Source organism: Chiloscyllium plagiosum, unplaced genomic scaffold (assembly GCF_037043375.1).
Source record: "Chiloscyllium plagiosum isolate Xiang-an unplaced genomic scaffold, Cpla_swu_hap1 HiC_scaffold_25, whole genome shotgun sequence".
NCBI classification, from domain to species: Eukaryota; Metazoa; Chordata; class Chondrichthyes; order Orectolobiformes; family Hemiscylliidae; genus Chiloscyllium; species Chiloscyllium plagiosum.
The window spans coordinates 13,898,004-13,923,512 of record NW_028270163.1 but is presented as its reverse complement, the minus strand read 5'-3'; the positions used below and the strand labels follow the sequence as shown (position 1 = coordinate 13,923,512).

The 25,509-nt window shown below is 44.7% G+C and overlaps 1 protein-coding gene across 12 annotated transcripts in view; it reads right to left on the bottom strand.

The window, feature by feature from the left end:
• Positions 1–25,509, bottom strand: part of LOC122562023 (putative uncharacterized protein MYH16) — a 276,206-nt gene that overhangs the window by 13,000 nt on the left and 237,697 nt on the right. For all 12 annotated transcript variants that reach the window (XM_088000458.1, XM_088000463.1, XM_088000459.1 and 9 more), the window contains 5 exons: positions 15,323–15,455; positions 12,001–12,217; positions 9,096–9,232; positions 7,552–7,655; positions 3,112–3,304 (listed from right to left, as the gene is read on the bottom strand). In XM_088000458.1, the coding sequence (XP_087856584.1) occupies positions 3,112–3,304; positions 7,552–7,655; positions 9,096–9,232; positions 12,001–12,217; positions 15,323–15,455 (784 nt within the window). The remainder of the gene's footprint in view (positions 1–3,111; positions 3,305–7,551; positions 7,656–9,095; positions 9,233–12,000; positions 12,218–15,322; positions 15,456–25,509) is intronic.

The window sequence follows — 25,509 nt, the reverse complement described above, 5'->3', positions numbered from 1 at the left end:
ATCCAAACAGTCATCAAAAGCTCTCTCACATCACTCAGGGCCAACCTGCCACCCAATCGCACCGTTTACTCTTGACTGTTTGAAATTTGGCAGTCTTGCAATAGCCCTGATGAGTGAGAGACGGACAGGTTTAGAAATAGGTCCCTTCTCAGCAATATTCAGAAAGGTGTAGCACTGAGGCCACCCTTGACGTTTCTGGTGAATGGAGGTTGATCGAAATTCAATGGGATCCTCAAGTGGATGCTCACTCCTTCCTAACGTCAAGGTCATGGTATCCCTTAAAATCTGCCACTGTCCAGGACCCACTGCTCTCCAGGCTGGTTAGACAAGGACGGTGCAGTCACACTGTGACCTGAAAGACCGAGGGTCAGTCTAAGAACCCTCCCACTCTCCCACACTATTGCCCAGAACACAAAGACACAATAGCCACAACACAGAGATCTTATTTGACTTTGCATTTTACAAACCAGATCCCCTGCTTCCCACATTCCCTTCGGGAGCAATGATGACTCAGTGAAAACAGACAAGTTGGCAGATCCTGATGAAATAATATGGAGGGATGGGACCTCTCTCTTTGCGCACAGCAGCTCCCTCTCTGCCATTTCTCACTTGACAACCAAGAGCTGGTGCACAGTGCCATCTGGTGGATATAAAACATGAGGACACAGGAGTTCATTTCTTGAAGATGGCTGATGAAGTGGGGGAGCCGGTGAGGGCACCTTAACCCTTTTCATACTTCACCACCATCTCCCCCTAAATGGGGACGTCCGCAAGGATTCAAATCCTAGCTGGTGGAATTTAAACTCAATTTTTCGATCAGGAATCACAAGCTGCTGTCAGTCACAATGAACATCACTGACCGTCCCAACAAACAATTAGTGGTTCACTAATGCCTTTCAGAGGAGTGAACCTGGTCTGGCCTACATGTTTCTCCAAACCCACAGCTGCCCCCTGAAAAGGGGGAAGCCAAGCACTTCAGTTCAATTAGGGATGGGCAACATGCGCTGATCTCGACAATAATGCCCATATCTCACTCAAGAATAACAACTCTCAACGAGTTGGCATTATTCAGAATTGCCAAGCTGTTTTCTCTACAGATCTCCTCTCAGTTCCCTTTGGTCAGTGAAACGGCCAGTCCTCAGGTGTAAAACTAATCCGGGTGTCAACTGGCTGTTCAACTGCAAGAAACCTCACATTGCAGTCCACACTGTATCACTTCCAGAAAGGGAGCGGTGTGTTTCCTTTCTACCTCCTTCCACTGGTGACACGGAGTTCAATTTGAGGAAAACCCACCATAAATCAGACAACTGAGGTCAGTTAAGGGCTCGAAACTCAAGGCTTCCTGAATGGGTTTGAGAGCACGATCCCGAGACTTTTAAACAACTTGGGGGAGCCACACAAGACAATCATGACCATCCTCTCCTTGTCACATTCAAACACCACATCACGGGCGCTGCAAGTACTGGAGAGTCCGACACACATCATTCCACAGAGCGAAGGCAAAGTGAACTCGAGGAGAATTTTAAACTGACTAATAAGATTTATCCTTCATTTGCAGGAAAGTGCGCTCTGAGAAGATGCTGTTGATGTTCATTCTCTCTCCACATCAAGTCCCGGTCCAGGGAGTAACTTAGACTGACACCCGCGTGCAGTACAAAGGGAGTGCTACACTGCCTTGGGTGTGAATTACACTTGGAAAGCAGAAAGTTCACAGAATTACAGTATTTTAACACTGCAGAAAGAGCCTGCCCATCATACCTGCACTGACTCTTCAAATGAATATCATTACCCAATGTCAATCTCCTGTTCCTCCCTCTATATCCCCATCCAAATAATCATCCAATATACCACCTTTGGTGTCTCGACTGAACCATACTTCCAGGCAGTGCACTCTAATCCCAATTACTGGCTGAGTTAAAACATTTTTCTCACAGCATCCTTACTCATTTAGCCCATCACTTTGATGAAGAAAAATTAATTTGAGTTCCACCAGATGTCCTGGTGGGAAGTGAACCTATATCCCCAAAGCATTATGGGACCTCTGGATTAATGGCCCAATGACATTACCCATGATGTCAGAGTTCTCCCACTCTCCTTTCACAATTCAGCCCAGTCCAATGGGATAAAATTGTATTTGGTGAAGATTCGTGTCAATGTTTGCAAATATTAATATTTAGTTTGAAACCAAGACCTTCATTAGCTCAGCCTTGACTGCACTTTCCAAAAGCCCCTTCCCAGTCAATCACTGACTCTGAGGTAGAATACCTGTCCTTGTGTTACCCAGGGTATTAATGCATGTGACTTAAACAAAGACATAGGAAGCAACCTCTTTCCCTGCTGTGTTCCAATGAACCCAACCGAATCAAAATTAGAACACAAAACATCGATTAATAAGTCAACATTAATGGCAGAAGTCAGGAAAACACTTCTTTGTGTCTTTTAGATTAGATTAGATTCCCTACAGTGTGGAAACAGGCCCTTCAGCCCAACAAGTCCACACCAACCCCCCGAAGAGTAACCGAGCCCCCTCTGACTAATGCTCTTAACAACTATGGACAATTTAGCATGGCCAACTCACCTGACCCGCACATCTTTGGAATGTGGGAGGAAACCGGAGTATCTGGAGGAAACCCGCACAGACATGGGGAGAATGTGCAAACTCGAGACAGACAGTCGACAGAGGCTGGAATCGAACCTGGGACCATGGCACTGTGAAGCAGCAGTGCTAACCACTGAGCCACTGTGCTGCCCCTTACTCATCAATAATGATAGCAAGGGCTAAAGAGGGGGATTTTCTGGTCAGTATCTCTTGGCCACTTGTTGGATCGTGCTGTGTGCAAATTGCATTTCCTACAACGATAACTGCGCTTCAAGGTGACTTCATTGGCTGCAAAGCACTGTGGGACATCTTTAGGCAGTGAAAGGTGCTCTACAAATGCCTCTCTTCTCTGCTGTTACACACAGCCACACTTCACAACAATCTTTTGGAAGAATGAGGCATAGGTGGACCAAATGCCCTCCACTGGTGAGTTGGCAGCAGCGCTTTATTTAACACGACCCTCATTCGGAGAGTGTCCTCTGTCATCCAGCAGCCACCAGCTCTTCCCTCACCTTTGTCTGTTGCTGCATCTTCTTCAGCAGTTTCACCAGCTCGCTGTTGTTCTTATTGCCCTGATCCAGTTGGATCTCCAGCTCATTCAGGTCACATTCCAGCTTCTTCTTTACTCTCAGGGCCTCCCCACGACCTTTCACCTCTGCATCAAGACTGGCTTGCAGCGAATCCAGAGCCCGCTGGTGGTTTTTCCTTGAAAGGTTTTTAAAAAAAAAGCAAGATCCAGTCACTGAAAAGGATCCCGGCAAAGACAGGCCCTGTTTAAGAGCGGAAAACAGCTACCTTTGATCCTAGCTGACAAAATTCCTCACCGAGAGTCTAATCTGTACCTTTAAATCAAATTGGCCCACAACGCCTCAGGCATGGCCTGCTTCCCACACACCATGTGCTCTCAAAACCACACTTCCACATCCTAACCTGCCTCAATCAACCCATCCACTCCTCTGCCTGCTGACCTACATCTTGATGTTAAAATTCTCACCCTTATTTCTCTCCATCGTCCCATCCCCTCACTATTTCTCAGTGTCTCCAGCCCCACAACCCTCAGCGTTCCCTTCACCTATCCTAACTTTGACAGCCCCTATTGGTGGCCATACCTTCTGCAGGTTCCAAACTCTGGAACTTTCTTCAGGAGCTTCTCTTTATCTCTATCTCTCTCCTCTTGATGACACTCTTTAATAACTTTACCTTTGGTTAAGTTTGTAGTCATCTGTCCTAATGTTTCCTTTTGTGACTAAGTCAGATATTGTCCAATGGGAAGTGTTACAAGGTTAGAATGGCTATATAATGATAAATTTATATGAGAGAATCCAACTTATTCCTTTCCCAGGCTCGTAAGATGCCAGGTTTTTTTGTCGACTTCCCTTCCTTGTATAATCTAACAATTGAAAAGCCCACCCTTGGTCTCATCCAATTACCGTCACTTGATCTCCCTCCTCTGCTACCCTTCCAAACCTTGACTCAGGCTGGCCCTCCAAATTCTTGACAACAAACAGTTTTCTCAACTGAATTAGAGCAGGAAGTGGCCATTCAGCCCTTCAAGCCTGCTGTGCTGTTCTAGGTCATGACTGATCATCAGCTTCAACACCATTCCCATTTCCCTTGATGTCATTAATAACTAGAATTCCACCAATCTCAGTCCTTAACCTACTCTAGGATGAAGTCTCCATAGATTTCGGAGGTAAAGTATTGCAGAGACAGAGACAGAGACATTCTCCCCTCTGCCTCTGCCTCCGTCTCCGCCTCCCCCCCCCCGCCCACTTTTCCTCTCAATCCTAAATGCCCTGTAACCATCTCTCAATTCTGGACCATTCCACTTTCCTCCCCCAAACCGTAGGAAACATCCTTCCTGTAGCTATCGCAATGAACTCTGTAAGAGTTCTGTCTGTTTTCATGAGATCACTTTTCATTCTTCTTAACTCAATAATTCCCTACCCACTACAGCTGCTAAAAGAAAGCACACCATCCCAAAATTGTTGGAGGTCATAGCCGACCAAAAAATTTCAAAATTACTCAACGGGGAAAAACAGAATGGAATCAAGTACATGTCTCAGACTTACCGCAGGAGAGAGAGGAGGTTTCCGACAGAGATCAGGGAAGGTGGAGCAAAGAGGAGAAACACAAGCAAAGGTACTCGGTCAGGAGACAGCAACAGAGATCATATCATTTTAGAGAAGATACTAAATGCAGTAAACCAATACACACAGAGTAAAACATCAACCTATCTGCGCCCCCCCCCCCACTACACCTCGGCAGTGAGAGAGAATTGGTTTGTCCAGAAAAATCACCATGGCAACAGGTCATGAACAATGATAGCAATAAAAATAAAACAAGTCATCATAATTTACACCCTAGTTAAGGACAAATCATTAAAACAAAAATAATGAAGTTTTTACAATTGTGAATATTTTAAGTTGTTCAAATTATTACAATACTTTGCAAAGTGTAGAACTCTAATATGAAAATAAAAATGTGGGGAGTTGATGGCTGATTGAGATGAGGACAGGACATGATTGCTCTGTACGGACTGCAGAGATTTACTGGAATGATGCCAGGGCTGGAGAACTGCAGCTACGAGGAGAGGTTGGGGCTGTTGTTGTTGAAACAGAGAAGGCGGAGGGCTGACACGTTTGATGTATATAAAATTGTGAGGGGTAGAGACAGAGTAGACAGGAGGAACCTTTTTTCCTTTGGCAGAGAGTTCAAAAACCAGTGGCCATGGATTCAAGCAAAGTGGCAGAAAGATGAGGGGAACGTGAGGAAAAATCTGTTTTATACAGAAGGTGGTGTGTGTCTGGCATTTGCTGCTTGAGTTGGTGATAGAGACAGAGCGACAAACTCCTTTATAAAGTATGTGGTTCTGCATCTTAAGCTGCAGGGCTATGGGCCGTATGCAGGAAGATGGGATTAGAAAGGGCATCCGGGTGTCTCCGGGTTGGTATAGACAAGATGGGCCAAATAGCCCCTTCTGTATCATTTCTATGGTTCTATGGGACTAGTCTCAGATGCGATTCCACACACAGGTGAATAGCTGGCCAACATTCATGATGTGGATCTTATGTGAAAAGTTGCCACTGAGGATTTGAGGCAGCTGTACCCTTGGCCTGGTCAGGTTTGTTTGGAATGAGAATGTGAACAGGGAGGGGAAGAGGGTAGGGGGGGGGAAAAAAAAACTAATACCGTTGCTAGGCTGAGCTTTCTACTTTCAATTCTGTCTATATCAACTCATGCTTTAGAAATAAGATAAAAGGAATTTTTTCACATTGCTGCGGTTGTACATGGCATTGGCTAGGCCACTTTCGGAATATTGTGTGCAATTCTGGTCTCCTTCCTATTGGAAGGATGTTGTGAAACTTGAAAGGGTTCAGAAAAGATTTACAAGAATGGTGCCAGGGTTGGAGGATTTGAGCTATAGCAAGAGGTTGAATAGGTTAGGGCTGTTTTCCTTGGAGTGTCGGAGGCTGAGGGGTGCCCTTATACAATCTTGAGGGCCATGGATAGGGTAAACAGATGAGGTCATTTCCTTGGGTGGGGGAGTCCAGAATTGGAACTAGAGGTTATAGGTTTAGGGTGAGGGGGAACATATTTAAAAGAGATCCAAGGGGCAACTTTTTCAGGCAGGGGGTGGTGCACGTATGGAATGAGCTGCCAAAGGAGGTGGTGGACGCTGGTACAATTACAACATTTAAAAGGCATCTGGATGTGTATATGAATAGGAAGGGTTGAGAGAGATATGGTCAAGTGCTGACAAATGGGACTAGATTAGGTTAGGATATCTGGTCAGAATGGATGAGTTGGACCGAAGGGTCTGTTTCCGTGTTGTACATCTCAATGATTCTATGATAAGTGATTGACAGAGCAGTGATTAAAATCCACCACGTGGAGCAAGCCATGACAAACAAGAGTTGACAAGAACATCAGGAGAGATGTGCAAATAAGTCTCTCATTTACATGGAGAAAGCAGTTTGAAGTCATCCGTTACAACAGCCGAGCAGAGATTAAGGTCAATCAAAAACCGCCAAAAGACAACGGGACTGAAAACCTATTGGCTGCAATGTTGATGAGCAGACGGAGAAAACGGAGAGAGTCAGTGGAAGAGCTAATGACCTTTGGAGAGCCGGATCATCACCCTGGAACTGCTCATTCATGCCTGCAGATACTCTGGCTAAAAGGCAGCAGCAAAGAGTCCTCCTTCCTCAGCCTGGTCTGAATCAGCACCATCTTTGAGCACAGCGCACCACACAATACTCTGGCACCAGCTACGTTTTTAATTTTCCCTCTCTATTTACCTTCCGAAGGGAGCTCAGTCGCGGAGACAGCGGCAGGGGGTCTGGGAGCGGGGATGTCGCTGGTCGGCCATGGGGCAGTTGGTATGCCCTGGGGCAAAACTCTGGCAGTCAGTGGCATTGGTGAAGGAGCTGGGGGCTGGAGTGGCACCAGGCCCGGACTACGGTGCAGCTGCTGAGCCGGTTGGTGGTCAGGGCGAGACAGCAGCACGGAGATCAAGCTCAATGGGGTGGGGGGAGGAATCGAGCCCACCGTGGTGGGTGGGGGTGGGGGTGGGGAGTAATAGAGCCCGGGGTGGGGGTTGGACAGATTAAGCCCAGCGCAGGAGAGGCTTGGGGAGAGATCCAGCCTTTGTGGGGAAGGCCAGCATGGAGAGACTGCAGGTCCACGGCTGTAATTTGGAAGTTTTCAACTTTTTTCTAATTTACTCCTTTATTCTGACAAGAATTGCAATGCTGAATTTTTAACTTATTTCTTTATTTTCCCTCGTCTTTACCCTAGATTCTGTACCTAAGTAGCTCGGACCTAAGATGGCGCTGTGACAGGCGACATTATAAACCATTCACTGTGCTCCTGTACTTGACTACGCGTGACAACAAAACCCAACTCTAATTCTACATCTAATTACCGCAGGAAGAAGCAGACGGCATTACCGTGTCGCCTCAAACTCCTCTTCCTTCTCCTGGACTCGGCGGTCAATCTCGACCTTCACTTGGGTCAGCTCCAGCTGCAGCCGCACCACTTTACTCTCTTCAGCCTGGAAACCAGAGGAACATCAGTGCATTCGGCAAGTAACTATCCACAGGCCGGAGACAGGTCAAACAACCGCTCAGAGGGTGAAACCTTAATAGTCTGGGGGTCGGGGAAACTAACCCTGTAAACGCACCGCAACATTCAGGAGAAAATATTCTCTGCAACATGTACTGGAACATTCTGAAAAATCAAATGCTAGTGGATGCACCATAAGTTTGAGAAAAATAACATTCCTAGAGCAGTGTGATATTAAAATAAATAAGTAGATGTACGGCAAAACGAGTTGGGTATGCACTGGTGATGACAGTGCCAACTCCCCAACCTTTCGGTGTTGGCACTGAGCTTAAAGCTGCACTTGGAGACAACACTGATGAAATGTAGCATTGATTAGTCACACAGGAACTTACAGCTTTGTACCAGAGCATCTGGGAGCACCGATTCCCTCAGCACATCAAGAGACAGTGTACCACAGATACTGGGTTTAATGTCACAGAATCATCTAACTGTTATAACACAAAGTGGCCATTGAGTCCATGCCTAAACCGGAGCATCATTATGTAGAGCCAATCTCCTACTCTCTCCCTATAATACTTCATACTGTTTCTATCCAAAACATCACCATTTGAACTGACCCTGCCAGTGCAATCCAGTCCCAAACTACCCACATTGTCCTTGCTTCTTTTGCATGTCACTTTAAATCTATGTCCCCCTCGTTCTTGCTCCTTTATAGGAGTTGGATCTACTCGAGGCAGCCTGCTCACAATTTTGAAAATCTCTATCAGCTCTCCTCTCACCCTCTTTCTCTCCAAGGACAGCTGTCCCAATTCATCCTCAGAACTGAAATGTCTCACTCCAGGAAGAAGCTCCAACTGTCTAGATCTTCTCCATTGCTGCAGTGGGGAAAGTGAGGACTGCAGATGTCAGAGATCAGAATCAACAGGGTGATGTTGGGATAACATAGCAGATCAGGCAGCACCCGAGGAGCAGGACAAACAATGTTTTGGGCATCTTTCCCGATGAAGGGCTTATGCCCAAAACGTCGATTCTCCTGCTCCTTGGATGCTGCCTGACCTGCTGTGCTTTTCCAGCACTACACTCTCAACTCCACTATTACAGTCACAATCACATGATTCCTAGGATTGAAGAGTAAGCCTCACTTCATGCGGAAGTTTACTGGTGAATACAGAGAAGGTTACAATGTGAAACGTGCTCTGTGTGACCCTCAGTGCAACCTATCATTCTGGTTTACAATAATGGAGTGGTCGTATTTTGTAGGGACAAAACAAACACAGGGTACCTGCCTCGACAGAGTTTGCTCCTTACCAAATAAGGTAAATAAATTGCAGACATGTTCTCTATGCCTGAAACTAGATATTGAGAGCTAGCTACAGCATGATCATCCTTTCCCTCTCACCGCTGTGCTTTTAGTCTTGCTCGGGTTTACCTCCAGTGCGGCCTCCGACTCCTCGAGTGTTGCCTGCAGCTCGTCCTTCTCCATCTCCAGTTTCTTCTTGGACTTCTGCAGTTCGTGGACGCTCTTCCCTCCCTCGCCTAGTTGGTCTGTCAAGTCAGTAATCTCCTCTGCAGAAGCAGAGCGGAAGCAGATCTGCGTCAGTCTGAGAGATCAAGGAGGCATCGCTACCTCTTCCAGCGACACAACTACAACAAATCGCCACACACTCTGGCAAAAACCGGGAGGGTCTTAACTTCAACAGCGATTGGCCAGTTTCAGACCCCTGACCCACCCTCTTCCCACTTACCGTCTGGGCACCAATTCTCTCTGATTTCTGGCAGCTGCTGGAGGGTAGCAGTGGGATGAAAGCATCAAAGATGGTAGGCCTCAGCAGGCAAGTACAGTGAACCTCTATGCTATCCAGAGAGGCTGGGACGCCCCATTTCGGTGTGCTGAGCACAATGGCTGCAGCAGCAATCTGAAGTGGGGGTGGGGAGTGGGGTTAATCTTTCATGGGATGTGGGCATCACTGAAAAAGGCTGGTATTCATTACCCATCCCGAATTGATTGAGGGCCACTTCGAGGGGCAGTTAAGCGTTAACCCATTCTGACACCATATTAGACATGAAACGTTAACTCTGTTTCCCCCTCCACAGAATCTAACCTGCCGAGTTTCTCCAGCGTTCTGTTTGTTTTTAAGGAGGTAACCACATTGCTGAAGGTCAGGAGTCACATGTAGGCTAGACTAGGTAACCCTGATTACCCTCCTGACATTAATGAACTCGATGGGTTATTTTGATAATCAATAATAGTTTAACGGTCACCACTGCGGAGATGAGCTTCCAATTCCAGATTTCTTATCTGAGCTGAATTTACCCTCCACCAGGCCCCAAGGACTTCCAAACCTCAACCTCCTTTGTCTATTTTTCAGTCTGCTTCGTTTGGCGATACTTGCAAACATGACCTGCCTTCAGGAGTGATGATGATCCTGTTTCAGGGAAAGTGTGAACATTAGGCCCCAGTTCTTACTGGGTTTGTTCACTCACGTAGTCTCCGAGATTGGTTTGGCCAGGTGTAGGGGGAGCACTTTGGTGACTGCAGCAGCAATTTGCCGGTGTGTGAAACTTAATGGGATGGGGCTCAATGAAAGTCGGGGGAGGAACATTTTGAACAGCATCAAGAAGCATCCAAAAGGCTGAGAAACGAAAGAAGAAAGGAATTAAAAAACCTCAAGATGTCAGGGAGACTCTAAAGGCCTGATCTGTAGCATAGCTACATATGGTCCTGTGTGAGATTCTATGGATTGAGATCCCACTGTTCTATTCCACTATATCATCCCTACAATTTGACTTTACAAAATGACTAAGGAAGGAGCTATCATCACTGCATTAGCTTATATTGAATGACAGCTTGTGTCAGCCTGTACTATCCTCAAGAAAGGACACAGAAGCTTTGTTTGACTTGGATGACGGGTTAGTCAATGAGGGTAGACTGGATGGGCAGGATCTGAAGGCGGTACAGTTTAGAAGGAGGAGGTGTGATCTTATTGAAACACAGTAAGGTCCTGAGGGGACCTGGCTGTGTAAAGACAGAAAGGATGCTTTGCCCTTTGTGGGAGAGTCTAGAACTTGGGGACAGAATTTTAAAAAAGCGAGGCTCCCATTTCAGTTGAAGATAGGGAGAATTCTCTTCCCTCTGAGTGTTGAGAGTCTGCAGAATTCTCCTCCCTAGCAAACAGTTGATGGATTGAGTCTGTTGTTAGTCAAAAGAATAAGAGTACTGGAGGGACAGACAGGAAAGTGGAGTTGAGGCAGCTAATCATCTCAGCCATGATTCGATTCTGTCAGATGTTGGGGCATGGTCAAAAGGCTTGTAGCTGCTCCTAATTCTTACGATCATGTGTTCAGCTCAGTATTAGTACACCTGTCTCTGAATCCAAAGGAACAAACGTCCTGGCTGACATTTCAGTGAAAGAGTGTAGCACTACCAGAGGTCACTTTCATCCATGTGCCCTCTCAGGTGGGCACTGTCTAAAGGGTTTCCTTGAGACTCTGGTCAAGACTTAGCCTTCTAATCATCAGTGCCTAGCCAGGGGACGAAACGTTTGCAACAAAAACTTCCAGCTCGGCGAACAGAACCACAGCAACGAGCACCCGAGCTACAAATCTTCGCACAAACTTCTAATTGGTTTTACTCAATTGTGGGAACTTTCTCTGCACAAAAGTGGCTATTTCACTGACCAACATTACAGAACCGTGTCACCAACTAACCTGAAGAATAAACACCGCGTCAGCCTCAGTCGGAGGGTTGTGTCTAGTTCTGGGTATCACACTTTTGGAATGATGTGAAGGCACGAGAGAGGGAGCAGAAACCATTCACAAGAATTGTTTCAGTAATGAGGACTTCGGTTATGGGGTAAGCCAGAGAAATCGGAGAAGTTCCCTTTAGAAAACAGAAGGTTGTGATGAGGATTCGACAGGGATGCTTAAAATATCGCAGCATTTAGACAGGATGCGCAGGGAGAAACTATTCCCATTGGTGGAAGGGTCAGAAACAGAGCATTCAGAATTCGGATGGGTGGCAAAAGCATCAAAAGGTGAAATAAGTGTCTAGTTTGGATCCAAAATGCACTGCCAGGAGTATGGTGGAAGGAGACTCAACTGTGGTGTTGAAAAGGATATTGTGTAATTTTCTGAAGGGATTGGAGAAATGGCAGAGGAGGACAGAATTGCCTTTACTGAGGACCTGTAAGGGCATGATTTCTCCCTCCTACAGTCACCTTATCTTGCCCAACATATGGGTATGGACCAAACTTTTAATCCTAATATTTACACTAACTCAAACCCCAACAGCTATATGCATTCCCAATCCACCTCCGTACCTATGCTGAATTTACCTTGCAGTGTTTTATTCTCCCGCTTGAGCGAGTCCAGTTGTTCGATCAGCTCCTCGTAGGAGGTCTTCAGTTTGAAGAGCTCGGTAGCGTACTGTCGACACTCCTTCTGGGAGGAGTCCAGCTCAGCCTGGACCTCCTCACACCTCTGACGACTGTCAGAGATCTGCTTGTCGATCATTCGCTGCTTCTTGTCCAGGGTCACACCCGCAGCATTCGCCTGAACAAAGACAAAAAGGTACCAAAGCGAAGAAAAAAGGGAAACCGCTTTGAGGAATACAAATCAACTCTGTGTTTAGCTTCACACTCAGGACTTTGGGGATGGGGACGTGAAGATGGATTCATTTCTTTACCTTGTTAAGTGTAGGTCCTCAGTAGTCACATAACAGACTCAAGTTACAGAAAGTACACTGTTTAGTTCAAATAACCTGCAGAAGATGATCAATCATCTGCTCATAGTTTGATCTAATTTTGAGAAATGTCTTTCCCCTCCCCAACACCCCCTCCAAAAGGTTTTCACTCAAACTTGTTGCTAAAAGTAGAACAGGCCATGAACCCTTTCAAGAACTCATTTTACAGCAGATCGCAAAATGTAGGTTTGGAGCCCAGCTGCTTGATAAATACTTAAAACTGTTTTGAAATTTGCTGTTCATCAAACCGTGTATATATGATCAATGCTCCTTAAGAAGGAAGTTGCAAGACGGTGTTCTAACCGGAGACAAAGGCCTGTAAATTTGGATTGAGTGGCAGGTGGGGTAGCGGGTTAAGTCTCCAGAAACCTGTTTCCCAACCCAAACCCATTTCTGGCCACCCATTTCTAACATCACTCCCCAAAACAGCCTTTCCCACCATGATCGCTCCGCCAACCAACACCAGGCCTCATGCGCCCCCAGCTAGGAGTTCTTGAAGTCTTCTGTCACCAGATGCCTCCCACCACTCCATACTCAAAGTATCTCATCCTCCACCTCTCCAATATCCTCCCACTATTCTTCTCCTCAACTAACGGGCAATGACTGTCTCTAAATTCTGGGCCCTCACTTTCTCCACCCTCCATCACCACCCCCTTCTGGAAGGGGTACCCCACCAGATCGACACCCCCATCTTGGATTCATTCACTGTTGGGAATGACCAGTTCACCGTTCACCTGGAGGTTGAGCTCAGGCCTCGAAGGGGGAGCTACTGCTGCTGTGTCGATGCTGCACGGTCAACAGAACATGGGGTTAATCCTGGGTTCTCCCACCTCTTTCCTGCCCCCTAGCTACTGCGCCCCCACCCAACCCCACTCCCCCCACCAGTGAATGTGAAGAGCAGGTGAAGACGATGGGACAACATTCAGTGACATTCCCAAAGAGAGAGAGAGAGAGAAAGGGCAAGGTCTGTAACAGTTCGGCCAGGAAATCAGGAGAAAGGATAAACTCTGACTACTCCCTGCTCCACGTTGCTGTTTAGACACGTGACATCTCTCTCTCTCTCACTGGACAGGGAATCAATGGGCCCTATATTTAAGGAAGGATGCATTGGCCTTAGATGGGGTTCAGAGGAGGTTTACAAGAATGATCCCCAGAATGAAGGATTTGTCATATGAGGAATGGTTGAGGATTCTGGGTCTCTGTTCGATGGAGTTTAGAAGGATTTAAGAGGGGGGAGGGGATCTCATGAAAACTTAAATCCCCAAAGTGCGGGTAAAACATGGCATTGTAATGCCGTGTGCATCCCCCTTAAACTTTCCACCTCGCACCTTGAAAGCATGACCTCTCGTTATTGAATCCTTCACCCTGGGAAAAAGCTTGTCTCTATCCACCCTGTCTATACCCTTCATGATTTTGTAAACCTCTAATCAGTCCCCCGCAATCTCCTTTTTTCTAGTGAAAATAAACCTAACCTACTTAACCTCTCTTCATAGCTAGCACCTTCCATACCAGGCAACATCCTCGTAAACCTTCTCTGCACCCTCTCCAAAGCGTCCACATCCTTTTGGTAATGTGGCAACCAGAATTGTACACAGTATTCTAAATGCGGCCGAACCAATGTCTTGTACAATGTTAACATGACTTGCCAGCTCTTATACTCAATACCTCGTCCGATGAAGGCAAGCATACTATATGCCTTCTTGACCACTCTATCCACCTGTGCAGCAACCTTCAGGGTACAATGGACCTGCACTCCCAGATCTCTCTGCTCATCAACTTTTCCCAAGGCTCTTCCATTCATTATATAATTCGCTCTAGAATTAATTTTGCCTAAATGCATCCCCTCACATTTTTCTGGATTGATAACCATCTGCCACTTTTCCACCCAACTCTCCAGTCTATCTATATCCTCCTGTATTCTCTGACAGTCCCTTAATCTTTCTGCTACTCCACCAATCTTTGTGTCATCTGCAAACTTGCTGATCATTTATGTATATTGCAAACAACAGTCACCCCAATACTAACCCCTGTGGAACACCACTGGTCACCTTTCTCCATTTCGAGAAACTCCCTTCAACTACTACTCTCTGTCTCCTGTTGCTCAACCAGTTCTTTATCCACCTAGCTAGAACACCGTGCACACTATGTGACTTCACTTTCTCCATTTGTCTACAATGGGGAACCTTATCAAACGTCTTACTAAAGTCCATGTCATATGAGGAATGGTTGAGGATCCTGGATCTCTATTCAATGGAGTTTAGAAGGATTTGAGGGGAGGGAGAGGATCTCATTAAAAACTTACAGAATACAGAGGAACCTCAATTATCCAGCAATTGATTAACAGAATGTCGGATGATGCAAACAAGATTGCAAGGCACCAATGCGTGGGTATGTTATCCGGCATTGATTATCTGGTATTTGATTAACTGAAATAAATATTCCCCCCGCCCGTGTCCGTCGGATACTCGAGATTCCTCTGTACTGAGAGAAGATGGAGAGACTACGGCATAGCCTCAGAATGAAGGGACAACCCTTTAGAACAAAGATGAGGAGGAATTTCTTCAGAAACTGTGGTGAATCTGTGGATTTCATTGCCATGCAGGGCTGTGGAATCCAAGTCATTGAATGCATTGAAGGTGCAGGCAGACAGATTCTTGATTAATAAGGGGATCGAGAGTTATGGGGAAGAGGCAGGAGAATGGGGTTGAGAAAAATATCAGCCATGATCAAATGGCAGAGCAGACTCAATGGACTGAATGTCCTAATTCTGCTCCTATGGTCTTATGGCAATGTACCAGATGCAACAGACAATCATAAAATTAGACTTCAGTATGTGAGACCACCCAGAGGAGACGGGAAGGGGAGTGATCATCAGAGACCCCTGATCATTCCTAGGTTGCCCGTGAGACACACACCTTCTCCATGTCGATGCTCAGCTCCTCCAACTCTGCCTGCAGTCGCTGCTTGGTCTTCTCCAGGCTCGAGCACTTGGCCTGGGCTGCCTCAACCGCTTCCTCTGCCTCCTGTAAACGTGAAGTCAGCTTCTTCCTGTCAGGAGCCAAACATTACACTTATGTCATTACATTTTTGATTTTTTTCCCCACAGCTCTGCCAGTCAATTCAAATTTTGTGTTAACACGACAAACACAAGGCACATCTCTGTGATGTGGCAGGATACCACTAGAGGTCTCCACCCAAGAAGTCTTCAGATGACTGCTAACAAGAAGAGAGCTGCTTTCATCTCATACAATCAGGACACATGCAAGAATGCCACATTTCAAAGGACTCTTGGTGCAGTAGATAATGTCCTTATCTCTGGGCCAAAGGTTCTAGGTTCGAGTCCAATTTTAGAATTTGATGACTTTTGAAGGTGTGGGTCATCAAGTCACCAAAAAGGTTGATGATAATTTTGTAAACTCTTTGTGTAAGAGCAAGAGTGTTTCCTGGTCAGAAGGAACCACTTGGGAACTCAGCACAACAATCTCACAACTTCCTGATACCAGCAACACTCAAGTCCCCCAATCTCTCTCTCTCTCTAAAATCAACATGCACAAATTTCAAAAGGAATCAACAATTTATATTTTCACAATAAACAGTGTGGATTGGTTGGCAAGTCAACTCCAATTGGCTGATGTGTGGGCAAGGAAAACAGTACAAGGGAACTGCTGACCCCCAACTTTTGTTTAAACCATGAAGTGAAAATTGCTGCTCCATTTGAAATTTTGCATTCTTGCACGTGTCCTGAAGAATGTCAGGCAAAAAGCTGAAAGACAGGTTGGATCCACAGCTCCAAGACCATCACCAAGGGGAGGTCCAGAAGGTTAATCCAAATCACACAAACACACAAAACAACAGCAGAAGTAGACCATTCAACCCATCAAGCCTGTTCTGCGATTTCAGTAAAACTGTGGCTAATCTGTTTCCACATTCCCATTTACTGCTCAGAAAAAAAAATTCTCTCTATTTGTCTCAAAATTGCGCTCCGTTGTTCTGGACTCACCCACAGGAGGAAATACGGTTTCCCCATCCCACTTGCAAGGCCATTCAGGATCTATACACTTCAACTAAGTCACCCCTCCCCCTTTTAAACTCCAATGGAAATAAGTCTAGCTTGTCCAACCTATCCTCACAAGACAACCCGCTTACTGCAGCTACCTAAGAAACCTTCTCTGAACTGCAATTAAATCCTTCCTGGATAAAGAGGTTAAAACTGCTCACAGAGACTGATCTCAACATTGCCCTGTATAACTGAACACCGTTACTTTTAATGATAAGTTGCTCCTGTAATAACATCCCCTTAGACATCCTGATTACACACTGTACCCATGTGCCAACTTTAGTGAATGATGCGCTATAACACTCAAATTCCTCTGCACTTTGAAGATTTGGTGTTCTCCATTTAAGTAATACCCAGCTTTTTCATTTTTCCTGCTAAAGTCCATCAACATCACATTTTCCCACATTAAACTCTGTCGGCCATGTTTTTGCCCACTCCACCCCTGCCAGAATAGAGAAATCAAACCCCATATAGTTGACAACAATCCGAACCATATCAACCATACAGCCACCATCAATACCAAGGATTCACAGTTGCTGTAGCAATGTGTATTTTAACATATATGCAGTAGTTTGCAGCTATGGACAGTGATGATAGAGGCTGCAATACTTTGTCATGGCTGACCAGGAATCCCTCCTATTCTTACTGCCTGCCATTGGCATGTGCTGGAAGGATTTCCAATTAATAATCAAACTGTTAAGCCAAGGCAGGAAAGCATTTAGCATGCTTGCTTTCATTGCTCAGACCTTTGAGTACAGGGGTTGAGACATTACATTGGAGGTTGTGCAGGACGTTGGTGCGGTTCTGGTCACCCTGTTATAGGAAGAGTATTATTAAACTGGAGATGGTGCAGAAAAAAAAATTACCAGGACATTGACAGGAATGGAGGGTTTGAATTATAAAAATAGACTGGAAAGACTGGGACTTTGTCACTGAAGCGTAGGAGGTTGAGGGGTGACCTTATTGAGGTCTATAAAATCATGAGGGGCATAGATAAAGTGAATACAAGGGTCTTTTCCCTTGTGGGGGTGGGGGAGTTCAAAACTAAGGGGCATATTTTCAAAGTGAAAGGATAAAGATTTAAAAGGGACCTGGGGGATACTTTTTTTAAAAACAGAGTGGTTCGTGTGTGGAATGAGCTTCCAGAGAAAGTGGTGGATCCAAGTACAGTTATAATGTTTAAAATACATTTGGGGATAAGATCATGAATAGGAAAGGTTTAAAGGGATTCTGGGCCACACAGGCAGGTGGGACTAGTTTGGTTTGAATTTATGGTCAGTGTGGACTGGTTGGACCATAGGGTCTGTTTCCATGCTGTAAGTCATGACCATTTTCAATTCACTAAAAAGTCCCAAACCATACCACTAGATGGTGCCCACATGCAAATGAGTGAGGAGTTCCTGGGTAAAACTCCATCGTGAAGAGATTTGACGACAAAGAATTACTGAGCTACAAATAACCCGAACAAAGGCACTCTTTAGCCAACGTCCTTCATATCTGTAAAGGATGTAATTTTCTCGCTGAACCACAGCCAATTGATTTATTAATTCTCATGCTGTGTCACACAAGAGTTCAGGGAATAAACAAAAGGAAGACAGGAATTTAATTATTAAATGAATAACTTTGGAACAATGCCTCGGCAATTCCAGAGAGTGTATGTGGTTACACCAGTCAGAGTTGTGCAGGCCAGGGAGATAACTTGGAGTGTTAGTCAACCTAGTTTGCTTCCTCCAGCTGAAATGTACACCTGATGTGAAATTCCTACACTGTTTTCCTATTAATTGCACAGAATAGGCATTTGTCTCATTATAAATTAAAATCTGCCAACACTCCTCCATTTAGCAAAGCAGTTTGCTGTCCCCAGGGACCGTCTGAATAATGCATTCATATAGATGACAAAGACCTGCAGGTTCCTCTGTACCAGGAACTGAACCCCTCCCCCCACACCGACGAAGCAACATCAATTTCTTTTTTTTGTGGGGGGGGGTGGGGTGGGGTTCAAGCTCTGCTGTTTCCTTCTCCCACAAAGAAGGGTGGGTCAGCTGTTCACAGAGGTGTCAGAGCTAACTTGCCCACAGCGTGTCTCTGAAGAGAAAGTGAGGTCTGCAGATGCTGGAGATCAGAGATGGAAATGTGTTGCTGGAGAAGCGCAGCAGGTCAGGCAGCATCTAGGGAACAGGAGAATCGACGTTTCGGGCATTAGCCCTTCTTCAGGAATGAAGTCTCTGTCTCTGCAGAGTCAGGTACAGCCAAGCTGCCTCTGCAACTGCGGGTTCAGCTCACAACTGCAAAGCTCAGAGCCCTCCAGCTTATCTCCAGCACAGAGGCAGCAATTCCCTCCCACTAATAGGCACAGAGACTCTGGCCCTCAGTTTTAGTGCCTTCAGTTTGTCCCTGTGCAGCTGGAAATCTATCCTGCATGGAGAGAATTACACAGCAGGGAAGAATGCTGCTGGGCAGACAGTCATTGTGAAGGCTGTCCAATTGCTCCAGCTTTTTCTCCACAGAACAAACAGTCAAGATCTGGTCAAGGTAAACAGCATTCCTGTATCTAACGGTACAGAATACAAAAGGGTTAAGAATGTTGTAGAATTGGCTCAAAACCTTAATGCTTGTACCACACTGCACACACCTTTATACTTCTCACAGGGTGGCATGGTGGCATAGTGGTTAGCAGTGCTACCTCAGTGCCAGACACCCTTTGGAGGGTCAGTGCAATAGGCCAAATGGCCTCTTTCTGCACTGCAGAGATTCTACGGTTTTATAACCATACAAAAGATGCATCACAAATAGTTGCAGAAGAAGCTCAATATCCAGACAGCCAGGTTAGCAACACAGAAAATAGGAGTAGGCCATTCAGCCCCTCCACCCTGTTACACCATTCAAAGAGATCATGGGTGATCTGTGGTCTAACTCCATATTTCTGCGGCCCATAATCCTTTAATATCCTTAGATTAGATTAGAATCCCTACAGTATGGAAACAGGCCCCTTGGCCCAACAGGTCCACACCGACCCTCCAAAAAGAGTAACCCCCCGGATTCATTCCCCTGCCCTATATTTACCCCTGACTAACGCACCTACCACTATGGCCAATTCACCTGGCCTGCACATCTTTGGATTGCGGGAGGAAACCGGGTCACCCGGATGAAACCCACACAGACACGGGAAGAATGTGCAAACTCCACACAGTCATCAGAGGAAGGAATCAAACCTGGGTCCCTGGTGCTGTGAGGCAGCAGTGCTAACCACTGCGCCACTGTGCCCCCTTGCTAAAGAAAAAATTATCTCAGATTTAAAATTAGCAACTGCTTCAGCATTAACTGCCAAATGTAGAAGGGAGTTCCAAACATCTTTGCTTGTTCATAGTGCTTCCTAACATCTCTCCTGAATGATCTAACCCTAATACTCAGACTATTCCCCTGGATCAAGAATCTCCAACCTGTGGAAATAGTTTATCCTCATCTGCCCAGTCTTTTCCTATTAATACTTAGATTAGATTAGATTAGATCAGATCACCACTTAACTTTATAAATTATACAGATAGAAGGCCTCATTTGTATAATCCCTCCTCATAACTTAACCCCTGAAGTCCAGGTTTCATGCTGTACTCCCTTCAAGACCAATAAATCCTCCCTAAGGCGTGCTGCTCAGATCTGCTCAAGGTACTCCAAGTGGGGCCTAACCAGAGTTCTGTATAATTGCAGCACCACATCTCTGTCCTTTTTCTTCAGTCCTCTAAACAAAGTTTTTAAAACACTGGGCTCTGAATGATACCACGAAGCGAGCATGGGATAACAGCTGGAGAGCTTGTGCTTTATTCAAGTCAATCTAATGAGGTGAGAACTATAGCAAAGTCTTTATTTCGTATCATGTTATCAAAGACCCACTTTACTGTCTGATCAAACTGAACCTGATCAGTCTGGTTGCTGGGTGTGCAACAAATAAATTGAAACAACTCGACAATTCCTCAGCAGCATTGCCTTATCACTGTCATCGGGCGGATGATCAGTATCTGCACTGGTGTCACACAGTTCACAACAAATCGCCAGACCATTCTATGTTCCTGCTGATCTTCACTTCCATTAAACTGATCGCAACTTGCTGTCACATGTTTACCCTATTTCAGGAAATTCAGACCAAACCCCAGTGGGTCATGGTCAGAGAGTCATACAGCATGGAAACAGACCCTTCGGTACAACCAGTCCGCACCAACCATAATCCCAAACTAAACTAGCCCCGCTTGGCTGCTCCTGAGCCATATTCCTCCAAATCTTTCTCATTCATGTACTTATCTAACATCTTTTCAATGTTCTAACTGTACTCTCATTCTTTGGCAGTTCATTCCACACACAAACTACTGCGTAAAAATGATATCCCTCATGTCCTTTTTAAATCTCTCTCATCTCACATTAAAAATTTTCCCTTGCTTTGAAATCCCCTAACCTAGGGAAAAGGCATCTGCCATTCACCTTATCTACACCTTCCATGATTTTAAAAACCTTTATAAGGTCTTTGAAATGATTGAAGTACTATGTTCAAAAAGACAAGCATTCAGATTTGATCAGGAGGGTATTAATGTACCTTCACCCTTCTCTTTATTTTATAATCTATAGTCTTTGAAAAGCTAAAATTATAAGTGCCTAATTCCTGGACCCTTCACTGGTCTCATTAGGGAAAATGATGCAGGTGAACTTCAATAAACATCAACTAAATCTTCAAAATGGATACTTCCCCGTGCCCCCATCAAATATCTGAACATTGTGAGTATTTTATTCAATCTGTTAAAATATGACTTCTTTAAAAACAATTTACTGAAACAGAAAATGGACTTTTCTCTTTAATCTGCTTAGAGAAGATTTTAAGGATATGTTTTTCCAGACCTTATTTTTTGTCCGCAGCCCAACAAAATAATTCCAGTAACTATATACATTAAAACCTCTTCTTGAAAACATTTTAATTCAAGATGTCAATAAATGGTGGTCTTAAAATTGGCTTCATTGCCATAGGTGGGAATGTTAAGATAAAATATAGTGCATCACAAATTGTCAAACACAGCACTAGAACTTTGTTGTCTGTAAAATTATAGCCCACGGGAACCTAGCAGCTAAGTATCTGGGAAATGACTGGCTCATTATATATCAGTTATGACAGACTTGCTTAAACAGAGTTGCCATAAAAGGGCTCAGTCCAAAAAGGAAGCATTAACAATTATCAGTAACTCTGCAATGGTGTACACGGAGGAATAATTGCTGGTAATTAATTTGATTGACAAGGCAGGTGAGCATTAAAAGGGGGAAAAGCAGGGTAAGTGTAGGGCCGCATCAAATGAGCCACGGTTTTGCTGACTGCTGAACTCGGCCCTGGGGGCTGAATGGCCAACTGCTGGCCATATTTCTTATATCCTTACACCTTGTCCATTTGAGAAAGGAGCTAGTTTTTCAAAAATTGCATTTTAATTGGCTGAAACCAGACTCTAAGTCAGTTTTGAAACTATTATGCCTTCCAGCAACACAATCTTTTAGCAAATGAGAAAAAAAAAAGCGATTAAGTTTCCTGATTGCATTTCTGAAAGGCCTAGTTCTAATTTTAAGCTTGTGGCCCTCGCTTTGAATCTTTTACTCCACTCCCAAAGCCAGGGCATGAGCCTACATTTGTCTATTTTGTCATATCATATATAACTGCATCCAAGGTGGCTTTAGGCAGAGCTCAACCACTCTATCTGTTAGCTTGTCTTTTGTTCTTCCCTTTCGGGTGTTTTGCCTCTCTTCTCCCAGCCCGGCATGGCCTCAGCACGGGCTTCCAATCTCAAGGCCATTCTTCAAAGTGCAGTGCCACTGTGGCTAAGCATTTAGGACAGACTAATGTTTGAAAGTGCAGCTTTATTTCTTATTTTCTACTTTAAATGAAGAAGGTCTGCAATGTGTAACCTTTAACCATATTTCGTATGTTTTGCTCTATACTGTAATTACTGCAATGTTTAACTTTTAACTTTATTCTTGTTCTTAAGATTCTGTACCTAGGTACTTGTACCTAAGATGGTGCCTTGTCTGGTGACATTATACACTTTTCACTGTACTCCTGTACTTGAATACATGTGACAATAAAATCTAAATGAAATCAAATAATTTTAACCACGTCAATTAGTTCTCCTTTGATGTGGCCTGAACTCTATTTTCCTGCCTATTCCTCTTGACCAGCTCATCAATCAAAAGGTGGAAGCAAAATGCAAAGTTAAAGGTTTTGAAATTACTTCCGAACTTAGAAAAAGTTTGGTGGTAGATTCTGTACCTTTGATAGAGGAAAGCAAAGTTAAAGTTTAAAAGAAAAGCACAAAACTTAGGAGGCTGAGGTAAAAGGTGAAACTGAGAGCAAGATAATAAAGTGAACAATAACATGAGCCAGGATTCCTTTCACTTAAATATGTCGATTAGTTCCACACTCTCAACCTTCCTGACTCCCTAATATGAGTGTTAAGATTTGAAAAGAATAAGTAGCTCACTTAGCACGGCTTCAGCAGCCAATATCGGCTGACATTCAAGTCCGGGGCTCTGTTTTAGGGAGAGCTGCCTTTCAGATGACACAGTAAACTGATGACCTTTTGCTTTGTTCTATTCTGTAAAAGATCCAATGGCACTTTGCAAGATTAAGTATTCAGGCCAATGACTATTCCACAGTTTACACCACCAGTGAAACAGATTAACTGGCCATTCATGTTTATTGTCAAACTCTGCCAAAAGCCAACTGGCTGTGTGAATAGATACCAAAAATAATTTATTGGCTGAGTGTTTTTGGAACATTTGGAAGATGTGAAATATGCTAGATAATTTCAAGCTCTTTCTTTGATAGAATTAGACAACTTTCCATAACTCCAATGTTCAGGTGCTGCAGAAGAAAACTAATTCCAGGACAAAAATGTGGGGAAATCCCAAAAACGTAAACAGTGATCCATTCCTCAGTAATTATCCTGACATTGATGATTACTCTGAGCTGTTTAAGCACAAGGTGCATTTTGGGGATAAGATTCTTAGGGGACTTGACAGGGTAGACGTTAAGATGTTGTTGCCTCTTGTGGGAGATTCTTGTTCCAGACAGCATAATCACAGAGCATGGGCTTGAATATTTAAGATAGAGACGAGGAGGAATTTCTTCTCAGAGAGTAGTGAATCAGTGAAGTTATTTACCTCGGAGGACTGTGGAGGCTGTGTTTTTCAGTATATTCATTTTTAATCAGCAAGGGTTACCAGGAAAAAGCAGGCAACTGGAATTGAGTATTATCCAATCAGCCATGAACTAATTGAATGGCACAGCACACACTATAGACTAAGTGGCCCAATTCTGCTCCTACCAGATATCGAAGGGTGTGCTTCCTGTCACTGTGTAGACAGGTAAAAGGGGTGTGGCGGCAGGTCTGGGCTGACAAACAGCAAAATAATGCCCACTTTGGCTCCACTGAAGTGCCATGCACAAAATACCATGCATGTTCTTGATCAAATCATCATAGCACCTTTTCCCCTAATTTCTTGGCTTGGCTAAGGAAGCATGGTTGGCCAAAGCAGAACTTTTAATCCTGTTCCTCACTGACATATCCTCTGGAAAGTGCTATCTCAACACAATCTCATTCTCTCCATATTCTGATGTCTTCACTCTAAACATGTCCTGCTCTCAACCCATGCTATTGAGCTTCTTAACTGCTCCTTTAGCTCGAAATTGAAAGCTCCACTTCCTTTAGTGAAAACACTGGTAAGAAAAATGTTATCTGGAAATGGCTTTTCAAAAGAAAGAAACTTAAGAGTCTTTCAAAATTAAGTACCACTGCAATAAAAAAGCAAAAATAGAAATAGTGGGCTGGATTTTATCAAAATTCAGCCAAATGTCAACTTTCAAGCATGGTTTTGATATGGGAGCCCTATGGAGATTGCTCACATTATTCTTTGCAATTTGCTTCATTAACTATGTAGCACAACACTTGTATTATACCTTTCTTGTCATTACAGACATATGCAATCTTCAGGGATTTCAGGTACCAATGCCAGCCCTACACCCAGCCAGGAGCTGCATTTCACCATGTGTATAATGGGAGAGGCACCAAAAACACATGGTTCTTATTGGCTGACACTTCATTGCAATCATCAACCAACATCCCGACTTCCTACCTTATGATGGAGGGAAGGTTATTGGTGAAGCAGCTGAAGATAGTTGAGCCAGGACAATATACCAAGGAACTCCTGCACAGATGCCCTGAAGCTGAAATGACTCATCTCCACAATCTGGTAAGACTCCAACCAGCGGAGAGTTTGCCCCCGATTACTCACCGATTCCAGTTTTGCTAGGGCTCCTTGATGCCACGCTCAGTCAAATGCAGCCTTGATGTTAAGGGCTGTCACTCTCACCTCATATGAAGAGTTATGGACTCTCACCTCATATGAAGAGGTTCTGCCCTTCAGGAGTATTACCTCTCTACAACTTAGCACGCTGTTGGATTCCCCAACTTATCCAAACTCCCTAGCACGATAGTGTCCCTGAGAACACTACCTGACATTCACTGAGTGACCCCAGGACTGACCGTGATCCACCCTTTGACCAACTTGGACAGACCCCTGACTGATCTCCGTGCAGTTCTCTGATTGACCTACTGTGATTCCCTAGATGGACTGCACTGGACCTGGAGGGCTGACCAAAGGCCAATCCCTGCATATTAGTGACCCTGACTGCCCCAAGTGGCCTATTGACCATGTTCATGTCATAGAGTGTCATAGAGATGTACAGCATGGAAACAGACCTCACGGTCCAATCCGTCCATGCCGACCAGATATCCCAACCCAACCTAGTCCCACCTGCTAGCACCTGACCCATATCCCTCCAAACCCTTCCTATTCATATACCCATCCTCTTAAATGCCTCTTAAATGTTGCAACTGAACTAGCCTCCACCAATTCCTCCTTGGGACTGAGAGCAGTCATAGCCTTTAGCATTGTGCTGCGTCAAGAGAAGGGAATCTCCCACTGAGGATGTGACTTCAGTAATGTGGTTAATTCACAACTGCA